At 34.5% G+C, this 20343-nt stretch overlaps 1 protein-coding gene and 1 long non-coding RNA gene across 2 annotated transcripts; one reads left to right on the top strand and one right to left on the bottom strand.

The window, feature by feature from the left end:
- Positions 1-11021: 11021 nt before the first annotated feature.
- Positions 11022-14386, bottom strand: LOC141674870 (uncharacterized). The gene is made up of 8 exons (XM_074481571.1): positions 14214-14386; positions 13664-14111; positions 13150-13339; positions 12940-13050; positions 12319-12870; positions 11718-12145; positions 11518-11643; positions 11022-11234 (listed from the first exon to the last, which is right to left on the bottom strand). Exons 1-8 carry the CDS (start codon positions 14384-14386, stop codon positions 11022-11024), a joined length of 2241 nt encoding a protein of 746 aa, XP_074337672.1.
- Positions 14387-19068: 4682 nt separating this feature from the next.
- Positions 19069-19952, top strand: LOC141672473 (uncharacterized). Its single transcript, XR_012555538.1, has 2 exons — positions 19069-19542; positions 19763-19952. It is a non-coding gene; the product is annotated as an uncharacterized LOC141672473 (long non-coding RNA).
- The last annotated feature ends 391 nt before the right edge of the window (positions 19953-20343 follow it).

Genomic DNA, 20343 nt, shown 5'->3' with positions numbered 1-20343 from the left:
TTAAAATTTCCTCGGCTCGGTCTTTATCCAAGGGAGCAGGCTCGCGGTTTAGCAGCTCTTCTACCCCAAGGGAGGCTGGAATATGAGAGAGGTCCACGGACCTATTTCTCCAATTATATATATTCTTCTCCCTGGTAAAATCCTCAGGGTTCGGGTCGAGGTGAATATCAAGCGAGCCGGATCCAGCTGCTCGCATCGAGTTCTCAACTCTGGCGATGTTCAGAGCCCCTTGAGGGGTGATAGCTGAGCCGGGAGAGATAGGTTGGCTAAGATGACCAGAAAGAGAGGTCAGCTCGCGTTGGAAGTCCTTGGAGCCTCGCTGCTCAGGAGGGTATTGGTTTAATGGAGATGGAGTAGCTGAAGAGCAAGCCGGGCTAGCAGAGGTGCGAGCCGAGCTCGAGGAAGAGCGAGATGATCCATAGGAGCGGGCTGAAGACGCACTCGACATCTGTAAAAGATGGTGAAAATTAGTGTGTGGCCCTAAAAAGAAAACAAAAAAAAAACAAGTATGGGATCGCACCTAAGTGTCCTCACATCTCACACGGGATCGCACCTAAGTATCTAAACGAGTGAAAGGGCTCGCATCGCGCGTTGTGGTTGTGTGTGAACTCGTATCGAACATGTGGTGTGTGCTCGCATGGTGTGCGTGAATAAAGCATGAATAAAGAACGGGCTCGAATCGAAGAGTACCTGTGGGAGAGGTGTATGAAGATCCTGATGAATCTGGTCCCGGAGAATATCGCCGCCGGTAGACGGTTCTTGTTGAAATGATAATCTTCGCCGTGGTAGATCCTTGAGCAAATTGAGCAGCAATTCAGGAAGTGTTTTTGGAAATATGAGAAATGAATTGAAATCTCACATATTTATAGGAGATAGGAGAGAGAAAGGAGGAGGCGACACGTGTCGTCATCTCATAAGATGACACGAATCCCCACGCCAGCTGTCCAACGGCTGTCAAAATGAATGCAAAGATGAAAGGCATGCGAGGCGAGACACGCGAGGCAGTTTGGTGCGACCTGGTGGGCTCACACTTGCGAGGCCATAAAAAGATTAGAAAATACCTGGCCTCAAGATGCGACCAGGAATTTTGGGGGGTAGTTGTTATGCCCGCTTTCGGCCATGGGCCCTAAACAGGTCCCTGTGGGTGTACTAAATAGCTGGACTCTCGTGTGTGGGCTAGAACCATGGATTTATATGACTTGGGCCAGCACATGCGGGCTGGGCTCGTAACATGCGAGCTGGGCTCAAACATGCGAGCTGGGCTCAAGTGATGACATGAGAGCTGGGCTCAAACATGCGAGCTGGGCTCAAGTGATGACATGAGAGATGGGCTCAAACACGCGAGCTGGGCTCAAGTGAGGACATGCGAGCTGGGCTCACACATGTAAGGTGAGCTCACATTTGTCATTTGGGCTCTCATATACGAGCTGAGCTCGGTTGTGCCCACGCGAGGTGGGCTCAGGTGCCTTCATGCGAGGTGGGCTTAGCTGCCCACGCACGGGCTGAGCTCATGAGCCCACATCTTATAGAAACAAAGGTAACATTATATTTATTGTTTGAAGGCGGTGCGGGCCGAGGTGACCAGGCCGGCCCGCATCGAAAGACTTTGTGTGCAACATGGAAAGTGACTCATAGATGACTGAGTTGCTCATAGATTTCGGGGTCGACACGGGTTGTTCCTACAATCACGGGAAGGATTGCGGAGATGCCGCGAGATTGTAGGAAGCGTGTGGAGCCGATCGAGATTTACGTGACTAATTGGCTGAAGGCCTGACTTTATCGTGGGCTTGGGCTGCACGGGCTGAAGAGTCCTAACCCTAGCCTACGTGACTTGTTCCCCAAGAACTACGTGAGGCTTGATCCCTATAAATAGGGTACGTAGGCACTTGTATGAGGGATGAGTCGACACTTGACAGAGAATAACAAACCCTATTCTTTCTTAAGGAGTCCACATACAAGCTCAGCCACCACCAAACAACCTTCCTCCGCCCTCAAACACTGTCCTTGATCTTTGTTCCGCCCATTAACCTCCACAACATTGTTATACGAAATTCTCCCTATAACAAAAACCTACTTGCACCCTATAGGTTTTACCCCTTTGAGTGGATCAACTAAATTCAATACTTTATTTTGATACATGGATTCCATCTCGGATTTCATGGCCTTCAGCCATCTCTCGGAGTCTGGACGGTTCATAACATCTTGGTAGGTGAGAGGCTTTATCATTATCCGTAAGTATCACATCACCATTTTGAGTTAAAAGAAACCCATAATTTCTCTTAGACTCATGGTGAATCCTAATAGATCTACGAATAACCTATGTTTCCTGAACATGATTACTTTCAACATTTTAATATACATCATGATCTTATTCCAACTCTGGTTCAATGTTATCATGTGGTTCTCGATCTTCATCGAGATGTGTTGTCCTCCCACTGATTTTCTTAGAAACTAGTTCTCCCTCAAGAAATACAGTGGTAGAGCAACAAACACTTTGTTCTCGTAAGGATTATAAAAACTATACCCTAGTCTCACTTGGGTATCCCATAAAATAGCATCTATCTAATTTTGGTTCAAGCTTGTCAGAGGCTAAATGTTTTACAAACGCTTTACATCCCCAAATTTTCATAAATGACATGCTATGACGTTTATCAGTCTATATCTCATATGAAGTATTTTGAACCACTTTAGTCGGAACTTGGTCAAGTGTATATGCAGCTGTTTCTAAAGCATAACCCCCGCAAATGAATGGAAGATCCGCTTGACTCATCATCGATCGCACTATGTCCAACAAGGTACGATTTTTCCTCTCAGAATCTCTATTCCATTGAGGTGTTTCAGAAGGAGTAAGTTATGATACAATATCACACTCCTTCAAGAAACTCTTGAATTTGAGACTTAAGTATTCTCCTCCATGATCTGATCGTAAAACTTTTATACTTTTCCCTTTGTTTGCTACTCTACTTCGGCCTTATATTCTTTGAACATTTCAAAAGAATCGGATTTATTCTTCATAAGAACCATATATCCATATCTACTGAAATCATTAGTAAATGTTATGAAGTAGTATAAGCCACCATTGCTATCATACGCATTCGACCACATACATCATTATGTATAAGTCCTAATCGTTCGGTGGCCATTTCACCTGATCAGGTAAAAGAAACTTTAGTTATTTTGCCAATGAGACAAAGTTCGCATCTTCCGTATGATTTAAAATCAAACTTATTTAAGTATACATCTATATGTAACTCAGAAATATGTTTTTTATTAATTTGGCTTAACGACAATGCTAGAGGTAATGTTTGATTTGAGTCATCTTTAGAATATATAAATTGTTAACTAATTGTGCAACATTATAAGCCTTATCATTAAAATAGAATAAACAACTATTATATATTTAATTAAAATGAAAACCTTTCTTGTCCTGATAATAACTTGAGTTAATGTATCCGCTAAAGGTAGGCACGTAATAACAATTTATCAAGTTCTCAATCTCGCCTTATCCGCAACATTAGGTATCAAGCTCCTTCAACTAGAGCAATAACTTTTGGTCCAATTCTAACCCGATACCTGAAGCTTGACCATTGATGGTCTTCTTCTTTAGATCTTCCAAACAAGCTCGATAATTTAACTTCCAATCATCCAGTTATTTCCACAGAAATGACAATCATCTCCTTTAACAACACCACTATCAAGCTTCAAAAGCCCTTTGGGATTGGACAAAACAAGTATATATCAGTATATATATACATATTATATAATCATCACATGATTATACAACTCTCATGAATATCATATATTCAAAACATATATATACATACGCATATAAGTTTCAACGAATAATGCACATTATTATTCAACGGATAAATCCTTCAACAGATACTGCACATTGTACTTCAATGGATAAATCCATCAACGGATAAATCACATTATACTTCAACGGATAAATCCATCAACGGATAAATCCATCAACTGATAAACAATTCTGTGCATCAACAGAAGATCAATCTTGTACAGAAATCTCAATTTCAGAACTACAGATCATATCTGAACCAGGCTCTGCCACTACTGCATCATATGTAGTTTCAGAAGCATGTATCAAATATATACTAATCATTCCCCATTTAACAGATCATGTAAATACACCATCTGGCCAACAGTTTATATCACTTTTCTAAACCAGACATCAAGCATAACATACAAATCACATACTGATCAGTCATGGCATATTGTATACATGTTATCATCATAAAACCAGTAAACATATATATAAACAAATTAAACACTTTTCGCAAGTAGCTCTGATGCCATTGAAGGGTTCGAGGACATAAATGCAACGGAAACAGTAATAAAAAAAAGTGAAAACCCAGAATTTTCGAAACCCACTGTAGGATCCATGCAAAAAATAGATATTTAATTCGTAGATCAGATTGTTTACCTTAAGAAGCTTTACAAATTTGTTGAATAATGGGGATCCAAAGATTGTTCAATCACCATGCATCCACCTCTCGCGATCTACGCCCTATCAGTATCCACACGAATGCTTGAACTCAAGGCTTTGATGTGTACTAGCTCTAACTCGTTTCTTATTGCTCTCTCCATTTTCTCTCTTGGTGGCTAGGGTTTTAGTAAAAATCTTTTTCTTAAAAAACAACCAGAATAGATATTATATAGAGAGTAGAAAAACCAATTATAACTCTTAACTAATTAGGAGTTATTATTAATTCAAATTCATATTTGTATAATAATTAAGTCACACTTAATTATTTAACAACTGAATTTCATAATTGATATTAGTAAATTCGAATATCATTATTTATCTAATAAATTAAGTCATACTTAATTAATATTATAAATAATTTGAACTACTTCAATTTAATTTAAATCCAATTTAAATTAAATAATCCTTCAAGCATTCTTTGTGTGTGACCCTATAGGTTATTATTACATTGGCAACGAATTTTAAATCTAATTTAAAATCGTAAACAATGAGCGGCATCTAGTAATATATCATTGCTACCCAAGTAATAATAATTGAATCGAAGATCGATTAAACCTTTCGTGAATAACGTACAATGTAATATAGTCCCTTTAACCAAATATTATAGATTAAACTAGAGGCATGTAATGTGTCATCCTCATCATAATTTAATCCACGTTTCCTTGATCAATGAGTAGACCATCATATCAAATCAACATTTGAGCGTGGGCACGCATTTTAAATTCTAGCTCACACAAGAGGCCAATAGTATCACTCCTAAAATAGGAGGGTTAAATCTCATCTAGATCATTCATATTTCTCATACGATTCATAATATACCTAATATCCACTTTTATCATTACCCGGTCAAGGATAACTTTTAATGGAAATAATGTATACTAATTCTCGTATAGAAATATAATGACTTCATGTCTAAGGACCATTACATTATTATCCCTGTGAGAATTACTTATGACACAATAGACATGTAGAATCTCACATCGGGTCTGTCCAGCACCATGTACATTTACATCTACCTATGTTTTTTAAGTTTGTATCATTATACTTATGATCAATGAGATGTGATCATCAATCAATAAACACAGCAGTCTTAATGCATTATTATTGTCCCTTAATAATAATACTTGTCTAGGGACCTTTAGGAATATTGATATTATTCTCATAATCTCATTTCTAAGTCATGTACTTAGAGGTATAGAATTCATATCATATTCCAAGGATATTTATTAATCTAATAATTATATCGCATTAAATTAAGAATTAATAAATTATAAAAAGAATAATCGATAGAATATAAATATTAATAATCCAAATATCTTAAACTAAAACATCATAGTGTTGTCTCTAGGGCACAAACACTAACATAACATCCACTGTCCAGGACTAGAGCATTCCTCCTGTCACCCTGCAATCAGTAATTTGAATCAGTTAGTGTTTTTAAGGACCCAAACTTGCTTGGATCCTTTGGTCCTTTGAAGTTTGTTAACATATGCAGCAGAAGACTTTTTATCAGAGTTTATGTTAACATCCTTACTATCAGTATTTATACATGCGGAAACGGATTTTTCTTTAATTAAAAAGGGTTTCAGTTTATAATAATCATAATACAAACTGTGATACCCTTTACATGTATAAATAGAATGTTAAACACTACCACAATGAAAACAAGAACTCTGTGGTTTATTCTTCTTGCAAGAATTAGCAAGATGATTAGTGCTACCACAATTTGAACAGGTCTTTCTAGATGCATTAGGATGGGTTACATAATTTCCATTTTATTAACATCTACCTTGCCATTCCCATTTTTCCTAGAACTTGTCCTCTTGTCTTTCATGTGAAGATCCTTCAACTTTTGCTTAAGATGTTTCTGAGTCATTGAACCAATACTTACTGATTTTGTGTGAACTTGTTCACTCTTATCAGTAATTAAGTTTGATCTAGGTGTTGAGATTGTACCTTCCTCATGGATTGACTTAACAGTATTAGCACTAGGATTAAACTTAATGGTCTTTATTTGAACCTTGTTCAATTTGACCTTGCTATCAGTTTTTATTGGTTCTGTTCTCTCAGTTTTTTTTCCACTTTTCTTATCAGAATTAGATCTAGCTGAATATCCTAATCCTGATCCCCAACAACCATTGCTAAAATCTCATGAGTTAGTCCAAAGTTTAATGACTTCTCTTTCTTTTGCTAGCTTCTTCTCTAGATAAACATGTTTTTCTAAAAAAAATCTTAACATAAATAACATTATCTCTTTCTTTTTGAATTTCTAGCATGGAAAGCAACTCATTTTCTAGGTGATCATTCCTTTTCTTTAACACAAAGTTTTCACTCTTGATTCTATTATTTTCTAAGATTTGATCCCTATAACTAACATGCAGAGACTTAAGAAATAATCTTAATTCATATATATCATCAGTATAAAAAATAAGAGTAGCCTGAGGTACCTTTAATTCAGTATTGTCAGCCTCAGCATCAGCTTTTTCCACGAGAGCATAATTGACTCCATCATCTGAATCTAATGAATCATCCAAGCTTCTCTTCCTTGAGATCAAGGCTTGTTTCTTCTCAGCTCGGGGTTTTCTACAGTCAGCTGTAAAGTATAACATCTCTCCTTTGACTTGTCAAGTTTTCCAGATCTAGATTCCTTCCCATCAGTATTTCTTTTGTTGTTCCTCTTATCAAAGTTTGAGGAACTGGAACCTTTTATGGAAAATCTTCTCTCTTTCTTGAAGTTCTTGTAGACCATCTTCTTGAAGCTTTTAACCAGTAGGGCAGACATTTGATCCATGTCTTCATTGTTGTTATGATCACTGTCAGTATCTGATTGTGTATCAGTATTTGAGTCATCATCAGAATGTGATGATTCAGCATCTGACTTTGCAATCATAGTTTTCCCTTTTGAGTAGCTTTTCCTCCTAGCTTTCTCATTTGGCTTCTATTCAACCTTGAGTGCAACTGGTCTAGTTTTAGATCCTTTCTTCTTGCTTCTTTGCTCCATCTCTAGTTCATGAGTTTTCAGAACTCCATAGATCTCATCTGGAGGTGTATTGTGAAGTTGATAGTTATCCCTTATTGATGTGACTTTAAAGTCCCACTTTTCAGAGAGAGCAAGTAAGAACTTCAAGTATGAGTCCTCCAAATCATATTCTTTGTTGACAATGGATAAGTCATTCACAACTTCTAAAATCTTTCATAGATCTCAGTTAAGGACTCATTGTCCCTTGAGTCAAAGTGCTCATATTCTTGAGTAAGTATTGTCCTCATGTTCTTCTTGATAGAGGTTGTACCTTAACACTTTACTTCCAAAACATCCCATATCTCTTTGGTTGTCTTACATCCAATGACTCGATTGGACATAACACTATCAAGACTGTTGTGCAGGATGTGTCTGACCTTAGCATCCTTCTTGATAGATAAGATATCTTCAGGAGAATAGTTCTTCCTGTCTTTGTCTATCATCATCTCTGGTTCTCCTGCAACCAAAACAACTACCTTCATTGGTCTATGAAGACCATCATAGATCATTTTTAGATATACAGGATCCGTGGCTTCCAAACACATGGCCATCCTGACTTTCCAGATTGGATATTCATGTATTTTCAGGATAGGCACCTTGATTGCTTCATACCTACTCATGTTAATGCTTATCTGTGATGTGGCTGGGGTGGTGGCTTCGGATTCTGTGTTTCTTCTTCTTTGTCCGACATCTTGATTGATTTTCAGATCTTAAACTGTTTGTATGTTAACAGCAAGATCTGATACCATTTGTTAGTCCTTTAATCAACTGTAGAGGGGGGGGGGTGAATACAGTTAATACAATTAATTCGATAAAGCTTCAACAGAATCAACAGTTATTATATTAACAGATAAAAACTGATTACAAGCGTACTTTCTCGAAAGGATGAACAAATATCCTTAAGAGTTGCTAGGTTATGCGAAAGATATAACAATATCGTAATGCATTTAGCATGAACCTAATCTATGCTTTATATAGAGCACAACTACACAATGTATGAGGAATTATATTCTATTAACAACAAGGAAACCTATACAATGCTTCTGAGATAAAGTCCTTCACCCCCTTGAGTTCCTGTTTCTTTTTCCTTATCGAAGATCAACTGATGTGATAAATACTGATTACATCATCTGTTGACATCATCATCCGTTGATATGATTATCCGTCGATATCATCATCGGTTGATGTCATCATCATCCGTTGATATAAGTTCTGATGTGAATTTCTGATAGTTTCTGCTTGATATCATCAATTGCTCCTAACATATGTTATTTTAAAATTAGGAAAGTATATAATTAGGTGATGAATATACTACACACAAATTAATCATTACTTCAGGAAAAGTTTTTTTGCCTCATGTTTCTCATTCTCATAATATAATATACTTTTACAAAAAGTTATGAAAAAATAATGATGTTATCGTAAATATAAAACAATTTTAATTATGAATTTTGTTTACATCGGGTCTGTTAGATATATTTGAGATGTCATGTCTAATATGTTTCATGTTTAGTTTTCAAATCTTAACAAACAGGAAAAATCAGTACTTACTGGAATCAGTACTTACTGGAAGTCAGAACTTCATATCAGAACTTAAGGTCATGTCAGAACTTAAGTGCGGGAGGACTTACAGTTAAGCAAGAAAGCTGATTAACAATAGAAGATCGATACTAAAACAAAAGAAGATATGCATGGAAAGAATTAGATTACTGGAAGACTTGTATAAGATATCTGATTGATATATTTTAGGAGACAGAATTATATTCCATATCAATTAGAAGTTATCTTGTAACTGTGTACTATTTAAACACAGGTATAGGTTTACATTATATGTGTTATCATTATTGAGATACATTTTTCATTGTAACCTAGCAGCTCTTAGTGATATTTATTCATCACTGAGAGAGGACAGTTCCATTGTAACAGAGTTTATTATATTGAATATATCTGTTTACTGTTACTTGTGTTCAAGATCGATTTGATTGTAGTAACACTGTATTCAACCCCCTTCTACAGTGTTGTGTGACCTAACAGGGTCATATTCGGTTTGGATAATCTATTATTCAGTTTTAATCGGTTCAAATTTATAATGGATCTAGTATTTTATATCATTTTTTGTTAAACTTTCGGTTCGGGTAATTTTTAGATCGCTTTAATTTGATTTTTGAATAGTTATCGATTATATGATTTGGATCTCAAATCGAATCTCGATTTCATAAATTTCGATTCAATTTTTCGGACCAAGATCCATTTTGTCAGGTCTACTCGGAGGTTCTTCAACCCTTTAAACAAGACAGGAACTTTGAATATAGCTTCGTTGTCTTTGGATTGGATCCACTGATTGTGAACGAGAGAAGGCTCCGATTGGGATTTTGATAATCTTGCTATTACGGTGTAACTCACATTCCTCAGCTCTCACCTGGCCTTAAAGCATTTTCTATGCAACAGGGTGGACTCATTCAACAAACTAATTTAATATAAGTTTTAGGTTTAGTTTTTATTTTTGCCCAATTTTTTTTAATAAAAGACAATTTCATTAAGAAGAAACATCATAGATGAGAGACTCCAACAACATACTTGAAGGAGCCGTAATAACGTTTTGACAATTCATGGAACATGGTAATTTAGCTACTAAATGAGCGACCATATTCACTTGCCTTTTAACAAATGAAACTGAGAACCCAACTTTCGCATCTAGGAGCAACCGACAAGCATCTATAAAGAAGCCAACTTCCAGTAAATTCATCTCTGGGGAATGTATAGCTCGAACAGAACTCAGGGAATCTGACTCAATATCTACTCGATCATAGTTCATCGTGAGTAACCACTGGAGTCCTTCAAAGATTGCCTGTGCTTCAGCTTCAACTACCGAGGAAACCATAGCCCTGCAAATCGTTTTTCCTGTCACAAAAGCGCCAGTGTGATTCTGAAGAACCAGCCCCATAGAAAAAGAAGGATCCCCCAACTTGATGGCAGCATCAACATTGAGCTTGTAAGAACCAATTTCTGGTTTCTTCCATTTCACTGGCTCTTGCACACTATTAGAATGAGTGTTGGTTAACACCTTTGATCGCTTGTCCTTAGCTTATTTCCAGTGGATATAGACTTAGCACTCCACTCCATAGCTATGGTTGTAGTGACTTCTTTATTGTCCCAGACTTTCATATTGTGAAAAAACCAAATACCCCAAAGCACTTTGGCAATTATCAAAATTTCAGCAGAAGACACTGTTTGTAATTTAAGAAGCAGCCAACCAGGAGCGTAATCTTCTGTAGATATGTCTATAGACCGTCTTGTATACTGCCAGCAGGCCAAAGCAAAAGGGCAAGCAAAAAAGACGTGATTCAGATCTTCAACATCTGAGTTGCACATAGGACAATCAAGAGGAATGCACACAAATTTAGCACTCATTCTAGTTTTAACAGGAATATTATTTCTACAGAACCTCAAGAGGAACAGTTTTATTTTATGGGGGAGATCGATTTTCCAAAGCTTGCTCTACCCACTAGACTGAGTTACTAAACCAACACCAATATTTCGATCATGCCACATTTGATATCCGAATTTAACTGAGTAATGTCCATTAGTAGTTCGAGACCAAGCTAACCGGTCTACAGCTAGGAGAGTAGGAATATTGGTTGCCAAGATGGTTGCAGCATCACTTGGAGAGAAAATGCTTAGAACTTTATCTCTGTCCCATTTTCTTTCAATCTGCAAGAACAGGTGAGCTACCAATAAAGTGCGATCAAAATAGTTTCTGGACTAATCAACTCGAAAACCCTCTTTACTTGCTAACCAAGGGTCCTGTACGCATCTGATAGAAGCACCATCGCCTATAATCATGCGCTACTTCGTTTTTGGCACTGACAATCCCTTGCCAAATGAAACTTGAACCTGGAGCTGCTTTGGCTTGTAAAATATGGATATTAGGGAAGTACTTCGCTTTATAAAATCTTTAGATCAAAGATTGAGGGTTCTTGATAAATTTCCATACATGCTTCGCCATAAGAGTAACATTGTAGCCATATAGATTCCGAAAAGCTAATCTACCATGACATTTGGACATAGACATACCATTCCAGGCCACCCAATTAATTCCTTTTCTATCCGAAGAACCCGACTGCCACCAAAATTTATTAATCATTACCTCCATCTCATTGCACATTGATCTAGGAAGGACGAAAGAAGACTTACAAAAGGAGGGAATAGAAGTAGCCACATTTTCTTAGCTTTCCACCCTTGAATAAGCTTCCATAATCTCTCTTTAATGAAACCAAAAACCCGTTTCTTTGACCTTCTAACCAGAGATGGGAGGCCTAAATACATATTGTTCTGCAAATCATTGTGCACCCCTAGCAATGTTAAGATCTCAGTTTGAGTGTTTGCTTTGACATTAGAGCTAAAGAAAATTCCTGACTTTTGGTAGTTAATACATTGTCCTGAAACAGTAGCATAGCTATCCAGAATAGATTTGATTGCCTCCGTTTCGACAGTATTAGCTTTAAAGAACAAGAAAGAGTCATCTGCAAATAAAAGGTGGGAAATAGCCGGTGTTGAGCTAGTGACCTTGATACCATGGATGACCTCCTCGGCTGCAACTTTAGATAGGGCCCTCGACAAACCTTCCACACAAAAAAGAAAAATATAGGGGAGAGAGGGTTCCCCTGTCTAATTCCGCGTGAAGGGATGATTAGACCTATACTTGCTCTATTAAAACAGAAGTCATTAGAAACCGTAGTCATGCATAATATCATCCATTTTATCCATTGTCGACAAAAATCCATTGCGTGCATACGCTTCTTCAAGAACCTCCAATCCACTCGATCATACGCCTTTGAGACGTCCAGCTTTATAGCAACATCACCTTCACTGCCTCTACCTGACTTCTTCATATGGCGAATGAGTTCAAATACAATCAAAACATTATCGTTAATGCTCCTATCAGGTACAAAGGCTGCTTGGTTCTTCGAGATAATATGAGGAAGGATACCTTTTAATCGATTTGCTAACACCTTAGACAAAATCTTGTACAAGACATTGCAAAGTGCTATTGGCCGAAAATCTCTCATTCTGCAAGCATTTTCTTTCTTCGGGATAAGCACAACATTCGTGTCATTTAAATTTGCTGGAAAAGAATTTAACTTTAACCAATCTCTGCAACAAGTATACACTTCATTGCCTAAAATAGGCCAAAACTGTTGGAAGAATGCAGGGTTTAGACCATCCGGACCACTTGCTTTGTCCGGATGCATCTGCTTAACAACCTTAGTAAACTCCTGAAAAGATAATTCCGCCACTAGCAACTGATTATGTGTGTCAGAAACACACCCATCCTCCTCACTAAATTCTGGTTCCAATGATTGTTATTCGCCTCGAAACACCTCGCCGAAATAATCACGAACCAAGGTACACATACCATCCATATTAGCCACCTGTTCACCACTATCCGATTCCAAAAAGGGAATTCGATTTGTTTTTTTCCTAGAAGAGGCTGAAGCATGAAAAAACTTAGTGTTGTCATCTCCTTCTGTTAGCCAAAAAAATTTAGCTCATTATTTCCAGTAAATTTCTTCATGGAACAGAAGGTCATTTAATTTTTCTTTCTCTTGAAAGTACAACTTAATACCTTCATTATCAAAGTGATTTACCAGCTTAGCTAAGAGTTCCTTCTGCTTTTTTACCTTGTCTCGAAATTTGTGGAAACAATTCTTCCCCCAATGAGCCATAAAGTTCGAGACTGAGATTAATTTGGGAAGAATGTGAGCTGCGGGAAGGGAGAGCCAGTAATCTTTAGTTTCTTTATGAAAATCTAGTTCCTGCAGCCAAGTGTTTTCAAATCAAAAATGAACCTGGTTTAAGGAGAATGTCACACTGTAAAGATCCAACAGAATGGGATCGTGGTTCGAAATAGAAGTATGAACAACTGATAGCTTGCAAAGAGGAAAGAGGTACAACCAAGAACGATTTGCAAATGCTCTATCTAGACGCTCTTTGACCCAATCTTTAGTGTCGTGATACTTCTCCTAAGTGAAGCTTCCACCCTGTAAATCAATATCGATTAAACGAGAATCGTCGATGGCCGCTTGAAAACCAGCCATTAGAGAAGGAGCATGCGGGGTACCACCCTATTTATCAGCTACGGATAGAAGATCATTAAAATCACCAATAATGACCCATGGAAGCTGAGTCATTCCTTCCAAAGTGCAAATAAGATCCCAAGAACTCTGTCTACGAGCTCTTTCAAGAAAGCCATAGAAACAAGAAAGAAACCACACAGCAGTGCCATTATTACTGAAATTTGCATTGATATGATTCCTAGAAAAGCCTGTAACTTCACAATCCATATTATTTTTCCAAAAAAGTGCTAAACCACCACTACGGCCAACTCTATCTACAGTAAAACAATGAGCAAAACCAAGTTTAATACGTAACTCTTCGTTCTTATTAGCAAAAGAAATGGTTTCTGTCAAAAAAAGGACATCAGGCTTATGTGACTTGACAAGGTCACAAGGAACTCGAACTGTTCGAGGGGAACCCAACCCTCGACAGTTCCAACTTAGGATAATCATTGAGAGTGGGTAGCTTGCTCTGCAAGTTTAGCCAAAATAGTAGTTGAAGAAATTGGACAATCAAAATGAGAAAGCCCAGTTTCAGTGTATATGATTTCATTACCAGTCTCAATTTCCATGCCCGTGTTGACATCTGGGCCTCTCCTCCATATTAAACCCAGTTAATTCTTCTGTACTAGGTCCATTATTATTTTTGAAATTAGCCGCCAAAATAGCCTCGTCACTAACTACAGAATTAAATCCCTGATATATAGCAAATTTTGATATGCTGCTGCTAGAATTTCGCCTAACCATATCAGTTTGAACAACTTATTTACCAACTCCCCCCGAAAAGTGATGTTTGTAATTTGAATTTCCTTGAAACACGCCCCAGTCAGCATCTCTCTCATCACGGAGAAATTTACTCTGATCCTAGTTCGCCGTTCGTCCTGCCGGAGCACGGAGCCAAGATCCCCATTCCCGAACTTCATCCTTAATATTCAAGCTGAGTTTCATGCCACAGAATCTCTCAGTGTGACTCACATGACCACAAACAAAACAGAAGTCTCCAAGCCTCTCATATTTACATTGAACAATGCATTCTGTCCCATTCCTTTTGCAAATCTTTTTCTTACGTTTTAGAGGTTGTCTGACATCAATGTTAATTATGATCCGCATGCATTCACGCCAAATACTGGAGTTATTATTAGGGTCATATGATATGAATGAGCCAAAAAAATTACCTAGCTGCCTGCCTGCCACCTCTGTCATTAATCCTGAAGGGACGCCAGAAAGTTGAATTCAGAATTGTAGATTTGTTAATGAAACCTCGAGAGGATCTTCCCCTTTACCAATTTTGTTGAGAACAAGCATTGCCCCATCAAAGTTCCAAGGGCCTCCATTTATAACCCAATCCATATCATTCATATGATAAAACTGAAACAAATAGATGCCTGGTTTCAAATCCTTAACATTTAATCCTCTTGCTGGTACTCATATATCAGTCATCTTAGACTTCATTGCTCTGATATTCAAACCTTTCTCAGTTAAGAAATGACCCACAAGACATGTTTCGAACTTATTGCTCACATCCGCCGCTTCCTCGTCAAAAACAAGCTCTGAGTACTCTTTATCATCAATCCTCCATCCGCTCATTGATGTTTTCGACTTCCTCCATAACAGAAAACTCCCACAATCTTTGAAAAGATAGGAGAGAAAAACAAAGGCTGTCACAGACTAGGAGAGAAAACAACATGTTAAAATCTTGAAATATGTAATTAGAACTCCTCTTTCTTAAATACTAAAATTTTGTTCGCCCAGAATTTTAATATATTTTCTAAGTTAAGTTAATAAAGCGCATAGTTTTCATTTCGGGGAAGCTGTTTGGTTTCTTTAGGGTTCCTATTTTATTATTTGAGTGATGTGCTTAGCAGGAAATAATAATAATAATAATTTTAAGTCTTTTTAGATATATGATTAGTTATTATTCCTTTTATTTATATCAAATATAGTTCAAATATATTTTTAATTTGAGAATAACTTTGCAAAATTATTAATCTACATACTATAGACAAATATTATTAATAATAAAACGATTACAATTAAAAATTAAAATACAAATTTAATAAAATATTATATATTATATTTATTTCATTTATTTCAATTAGCGCACATGAATCATATAAAACATAAAAACTAGGAAAAAATATAATAATAATAATAATAATAATAATAATAAATTATTAGAATTAAAAATTGAAATACAAATCTTATAAAATATATTTAAAAGTAATATAAAAATTATGTGTAAAGCATTTTTTTTCAAAATAATTACTATAACCGAAAATTTATAAAATATTATTAAAAACGCGGTAAAATACAAATCCCAAACAACTTTCTAATTCATGTTTAAACTTCATAAGATTAAAAAAAAGAAAGAAAAATGATTAAATAACCATATTATGTGTTATGATTAAAATATTCTCTTTACAAATTTATAATATGAAAAAAATCAAACAATGAAAGAAATAAACTAAACTATAATACATATGTTATATTTTATGTTATTAATGTCAAAAATAAAAATACAATAATATGATCATCTTGTAAATAAAGTTATTTGAATAATAAAAATAATAGTATTTTTTATTAAAAATATTGATATTAAATAAACCAACTCATTTGGTCAAAAAAAAATCTTATATAAAAAATGGTTATAATTGATCGTCATGACTATAATATTATAATTAGGATTTAGTAATCAAGACTAATATTATAATTAGTAATTAATTAGGATTTAGATTAAAAAATTAATAGTACTTTTGGTAAAAGATATTTATATTAAAAAGTAAATAATCCAACTTATTTTGTCAAAAAATAATTCTTATGTAAAAAATTATTTATAAATTTTCATGTGCTTGGTACATGAGTAAAATTAATTTTTTTATATTATTAAATAGTGAAAACATGTACTATATGTTTGGTTATGAATGTTACAAATTGTATAAATAATAAATTTTGAAAAGATATATAATGATTTTAAAAATTAATACAACTTAAAATAAAATATAATTTTAATAAAATGAAAAAATAAGCTGATAATAGATTGTAAAATATGTTTTTTAAATATTATTACAAAAACTGAGTATTTATAAAATATTATTAAAAAACACACTTGAAAAAAGTATTAAGGTACAAATTATAACCAACATTTCAATTTGTGATCAAACTCCTTTAACTATGTGTCACAATCAAATATAAAAATGTACTAACAAATTATATAAACAAGTTTGAAAAATATTTTTTTTGAAAAATAAATCATTTAAAAATAAATATGTACATATATATATTACATGTTATTAGAATGTTAAAATATTTAAGAATAAAATTAAAGAATAATTATGCATAATTGTGAAATACAATTATACATATTAATAACACTTTAAAAGCCGTAATATTTTTTTTTAAATTATTATATAGTATACAAAGGTTGTCTTGATAAAATATAAAAATAATTAAATATATAAGTACAAAATACTTAAAAATATAAAAATTTAAGGAATAAAAATTTTATATTAAATTTTAGTAAAGTAAAGAATAATTATTAATTTCAAAGTTTTTATAAAAAATATTTAGAATCATCCCCTTCAAGGGTAAAATGCTAGTTAATAATAAATAATTGTAATAAAACATCCCTTCACTTTCATGATGTTACATGAAGTACAAATTAATGCTAAAAATATTGCTAATCATAATTTATAACATAAAAAAAATGAAGTTAAAAATAAACTTTATAATACATCATATAAAATTCTATAATGACACCAAAAAATTCAAAATTTGGTTAATATATTTATGAATATATATATATATATATATATATATTCAATGGGTTCTTTTCATTCTAACAACATTTATACTATCAAGTATAATTTTTTTTATCTTATAATTAGTTTACTATGAGGATGTTGCTTTATAATTGATAAATATAGTACAATTAGCATCTAAATAAGAAGATCATTTTTCATCTGTTAGCTATACAATTTGAACTAGACGGACAGCTTGTGAAATCAGGCAACCTGTCATTTTTATATTAGTTTAGAAATTTTAGCACTTAAATATGTATGTCCACTGACGTATACAAAATAAGATCCAAAAATGATTTTTTTTTAATTTAAAATATATGTAAAAATATGAAATTATCAAATAACTTGAATAAATAAAGATCAAAATAATAAATAAGTCAAATATTCTTGTTGAGAATGTTTTGATTAAAAAAAGAATCAAATAAAAAATAAGTTAAGTTTTCTAGTTGAGAGTGTTCTGGTTAAAAAAAAGAATCAAATAACAGACTATTCTTGTTGAGAGTGTTCTGATTGATTAGTTGAGTAATATTATGATGGTTGAGAGTGTTCTGCTTGAATATTAACAAGATCTTCTGGTTGAGAGTGTTCTTGTTAGTAATGAACAATGCCCTAACCAACATTCAATTTCTACAATCTGGTGATAAATAAAGATCAAAATAATAAATAAGCCAAGTATTATGGTTAAGAATGTTTTGGTTAAAAAAAATCAAATAAAAAATAAGTGAAGTTTTCTGGTTGAGAGTGTTCTAGTTCAAAAAAACAAATAACAAACTCTTCTGGTTGAGAGTGTTCTGGTTGAACAGTTAAGCAGTATTTTCTGGTAGTTCTGATGGTTTGAGAGTGTTCTTATTAGCACTGAACAATGCCCTCACCAACATCCAATTTCCACAATCTGTTGATAAATAAAGATCAAAATAATAAATAAGCCAAGTACTCTGGTTGAGAAAAAATTTTCTGGTTGAGAGTGTTTTGGTTGAGCAGTATTTCAGTATTTTGGTGGTTGAGAGTGTTCTGATTAAATATTAACAAAATCTTCTGGTTAAGAGTGTTCTTGTTAGCACTAAACAATGTATGAACCAACATTCAATTTCCACAATCTGCTCATAGATAAAGATCAAAATAATAAATAAATTAAATATTCTAGTTGAGAATGTTTTGATTTAAAAAATCAAATAAAATATAAGTCAAGTTTTCTGGTTGGTTGAGAGTGTTTTAATTCAAAAAAAAAGAATCAAATAACAAAATTTTCTGGTTGAGAGTGTTCTGGTTGAGCAGTATTCTGATGGTTGAGAGTGTTGAGAGTGTTCTGGTTGAGCAGTATTCTGATGGTTGAGAGTGTTCTGGTTGAGTATTAACAGATCTTCTGGTCGAGAGTGTTCTTGTCAGCACTGAACAGAACCAACATCCAATTTCCACAATCTGGTGCTTGGTGACTAACTACGAACTGTAGAAGCAATACATAGTGCCCTCACGTTACTGATCACATCAGACATCTTAGGATAATTAAATGTTTTTCATGTGAAGCATCTCTCAGATATGCAATCCAGTCTTTTCATTATATTAATAAAAGTAGATACTCACTTTTAATTGGTAGCTTCATTTTTTATTTTCAACAAAACACAGCTACAAAAATTTACTAAAAAAAAAAATTGTGATAAGAGTTGTGTTGTGACTATGAGTATTTAAATCATAGGAATCTTAAAAAAAACAAGAAGCAAAGTACCATTTGACACCTCTCTTACACAAGTAAACATGCAGATTATATAATTGGAAGATAAATACAAAGCCACACTCTTGATCATTGAGCTTGATGTCCTGGAATCAGCAGACAGGTCAAAATGAGCTGAACTCATCACTGCTTAACCACATGTTTGCATATTTAAAGAATATTTATGTATGCACTCCTATAAATCTCCCCATATTGTACCCCTATTGTTAGTGTCCTTTGGATGAACTATAGTTTATATATCTTGATAAAGAAGTAGCATGAGGTTTAGAGCTCTCTCTTTTGTTTTGATCTTGTTCTTTTTAGCTCTTGTTATGGTTCATGGCAAAGCTATGGCGAATGCACGGCCACTCAAAGCTTCTCATAATACCCTAGATGTGGTTTGTATCTCACTCTCCTCTTTATATAATTATCGCACTGCACACTCGTCCTGTTTTTGACAAGTTTTAAACGTTGAAACACCTGTAAAGAAAACGAGGGAGATACTGCTAGACCAAAAGACTTTTTATGTCCGGAGAACTTTGAGAACCATTATTTTGTAGTTCCGATATTTGTATTATGAGACTATTGAAACACTAAGCTTGGTGTATTTTGTATTAGGTGAAGGCTGTGAAGGCTAATGAGTTATGTGGGAAAGAGAGCAATGCTGAGTGCAAACAAATGCACAAAGAAGAGGAAGAGGAAGCTAGTCATGTATTTGAGAACCAGGACTATATTTATACTCAATCTATACCTTGAGTTGTAGTCATGTAAACTCATCTCGAATAATAAAATTCAATGATTTCCAGTATTTAGCTGCTTTGTATCCCTGTGTAGGTCGATTTAATTTTCTTAGCTTTGTGATTTCTGTTGCCATAGCCAGGGCGTAGCCCGCCTATTGGCAGTGGGGTCAGTTGACCCATAAATTTTAATTATATCAGTCATATATCGGTCAAAATTTATACATAACTTTAATGTTTTACCCCGCTAAAATGAAATTTATACTCTAAATTTTCAAATTATTGATTTTTTTTTTTAATTTTGACCCCGATAATTTCAATTTCTGGCTACGCCCCTGGCCATAGCATAATCAAAATTTCGAGAAATATGTTGAACGAACATGAAATATCGAAGATTTTTGGAATAAATTTCAAATTTATTAGAGTTCAAGTACTCTGGTTCCTCCAGAACTGGACCAGATA

Source organism: Apium graveolens, chromosome 7 (genome assembly GCF_009905375.1).
Source record: "Apium graveolens cultivar Ventura chromosome 7, ASM990537v1, whole genome shotgun sequence".
In the NCBI taxonomy this organism is placed as follows: domain Eukaryota; kingdom Viridiplantae; phylum Streptophyta; class Magnoliopsida; order Apiales; family Apiaceae; genus Apium; species Apium graveolens.
This window is presented reverse-complemented; position numbering and strand designations above follow the sequence as displayed.

What these genes read in the sequence shown, in the direction of transcription:
- LOC141674870 (XM_074481571.1), bottom strand. Translation starts at nt 14,386, where the DNA reads ATGGTTAGGCGAAATTCTAGCAGCAGCATATCAAAATTTGCTATATAT. An exon ending in TTGGAGGTTCTTGAAGAAGC is followed by an intron (nt 12,146 to 12,318) that starts GTATGCACGCAA and finishes TTTGTGTGGAAG; the next exon opens with GTTTGTCGAGGGCCCTATCT. An exon ending in TACTTCTATTCCCTCCTTTT is followed by an intron (nt 11,644 to 11,717) that starts GTAAGTCTTCTT and finishes TTTTGGTGGCAG; the next exon opens with TCGGGTTCTTCGGATAGAAA.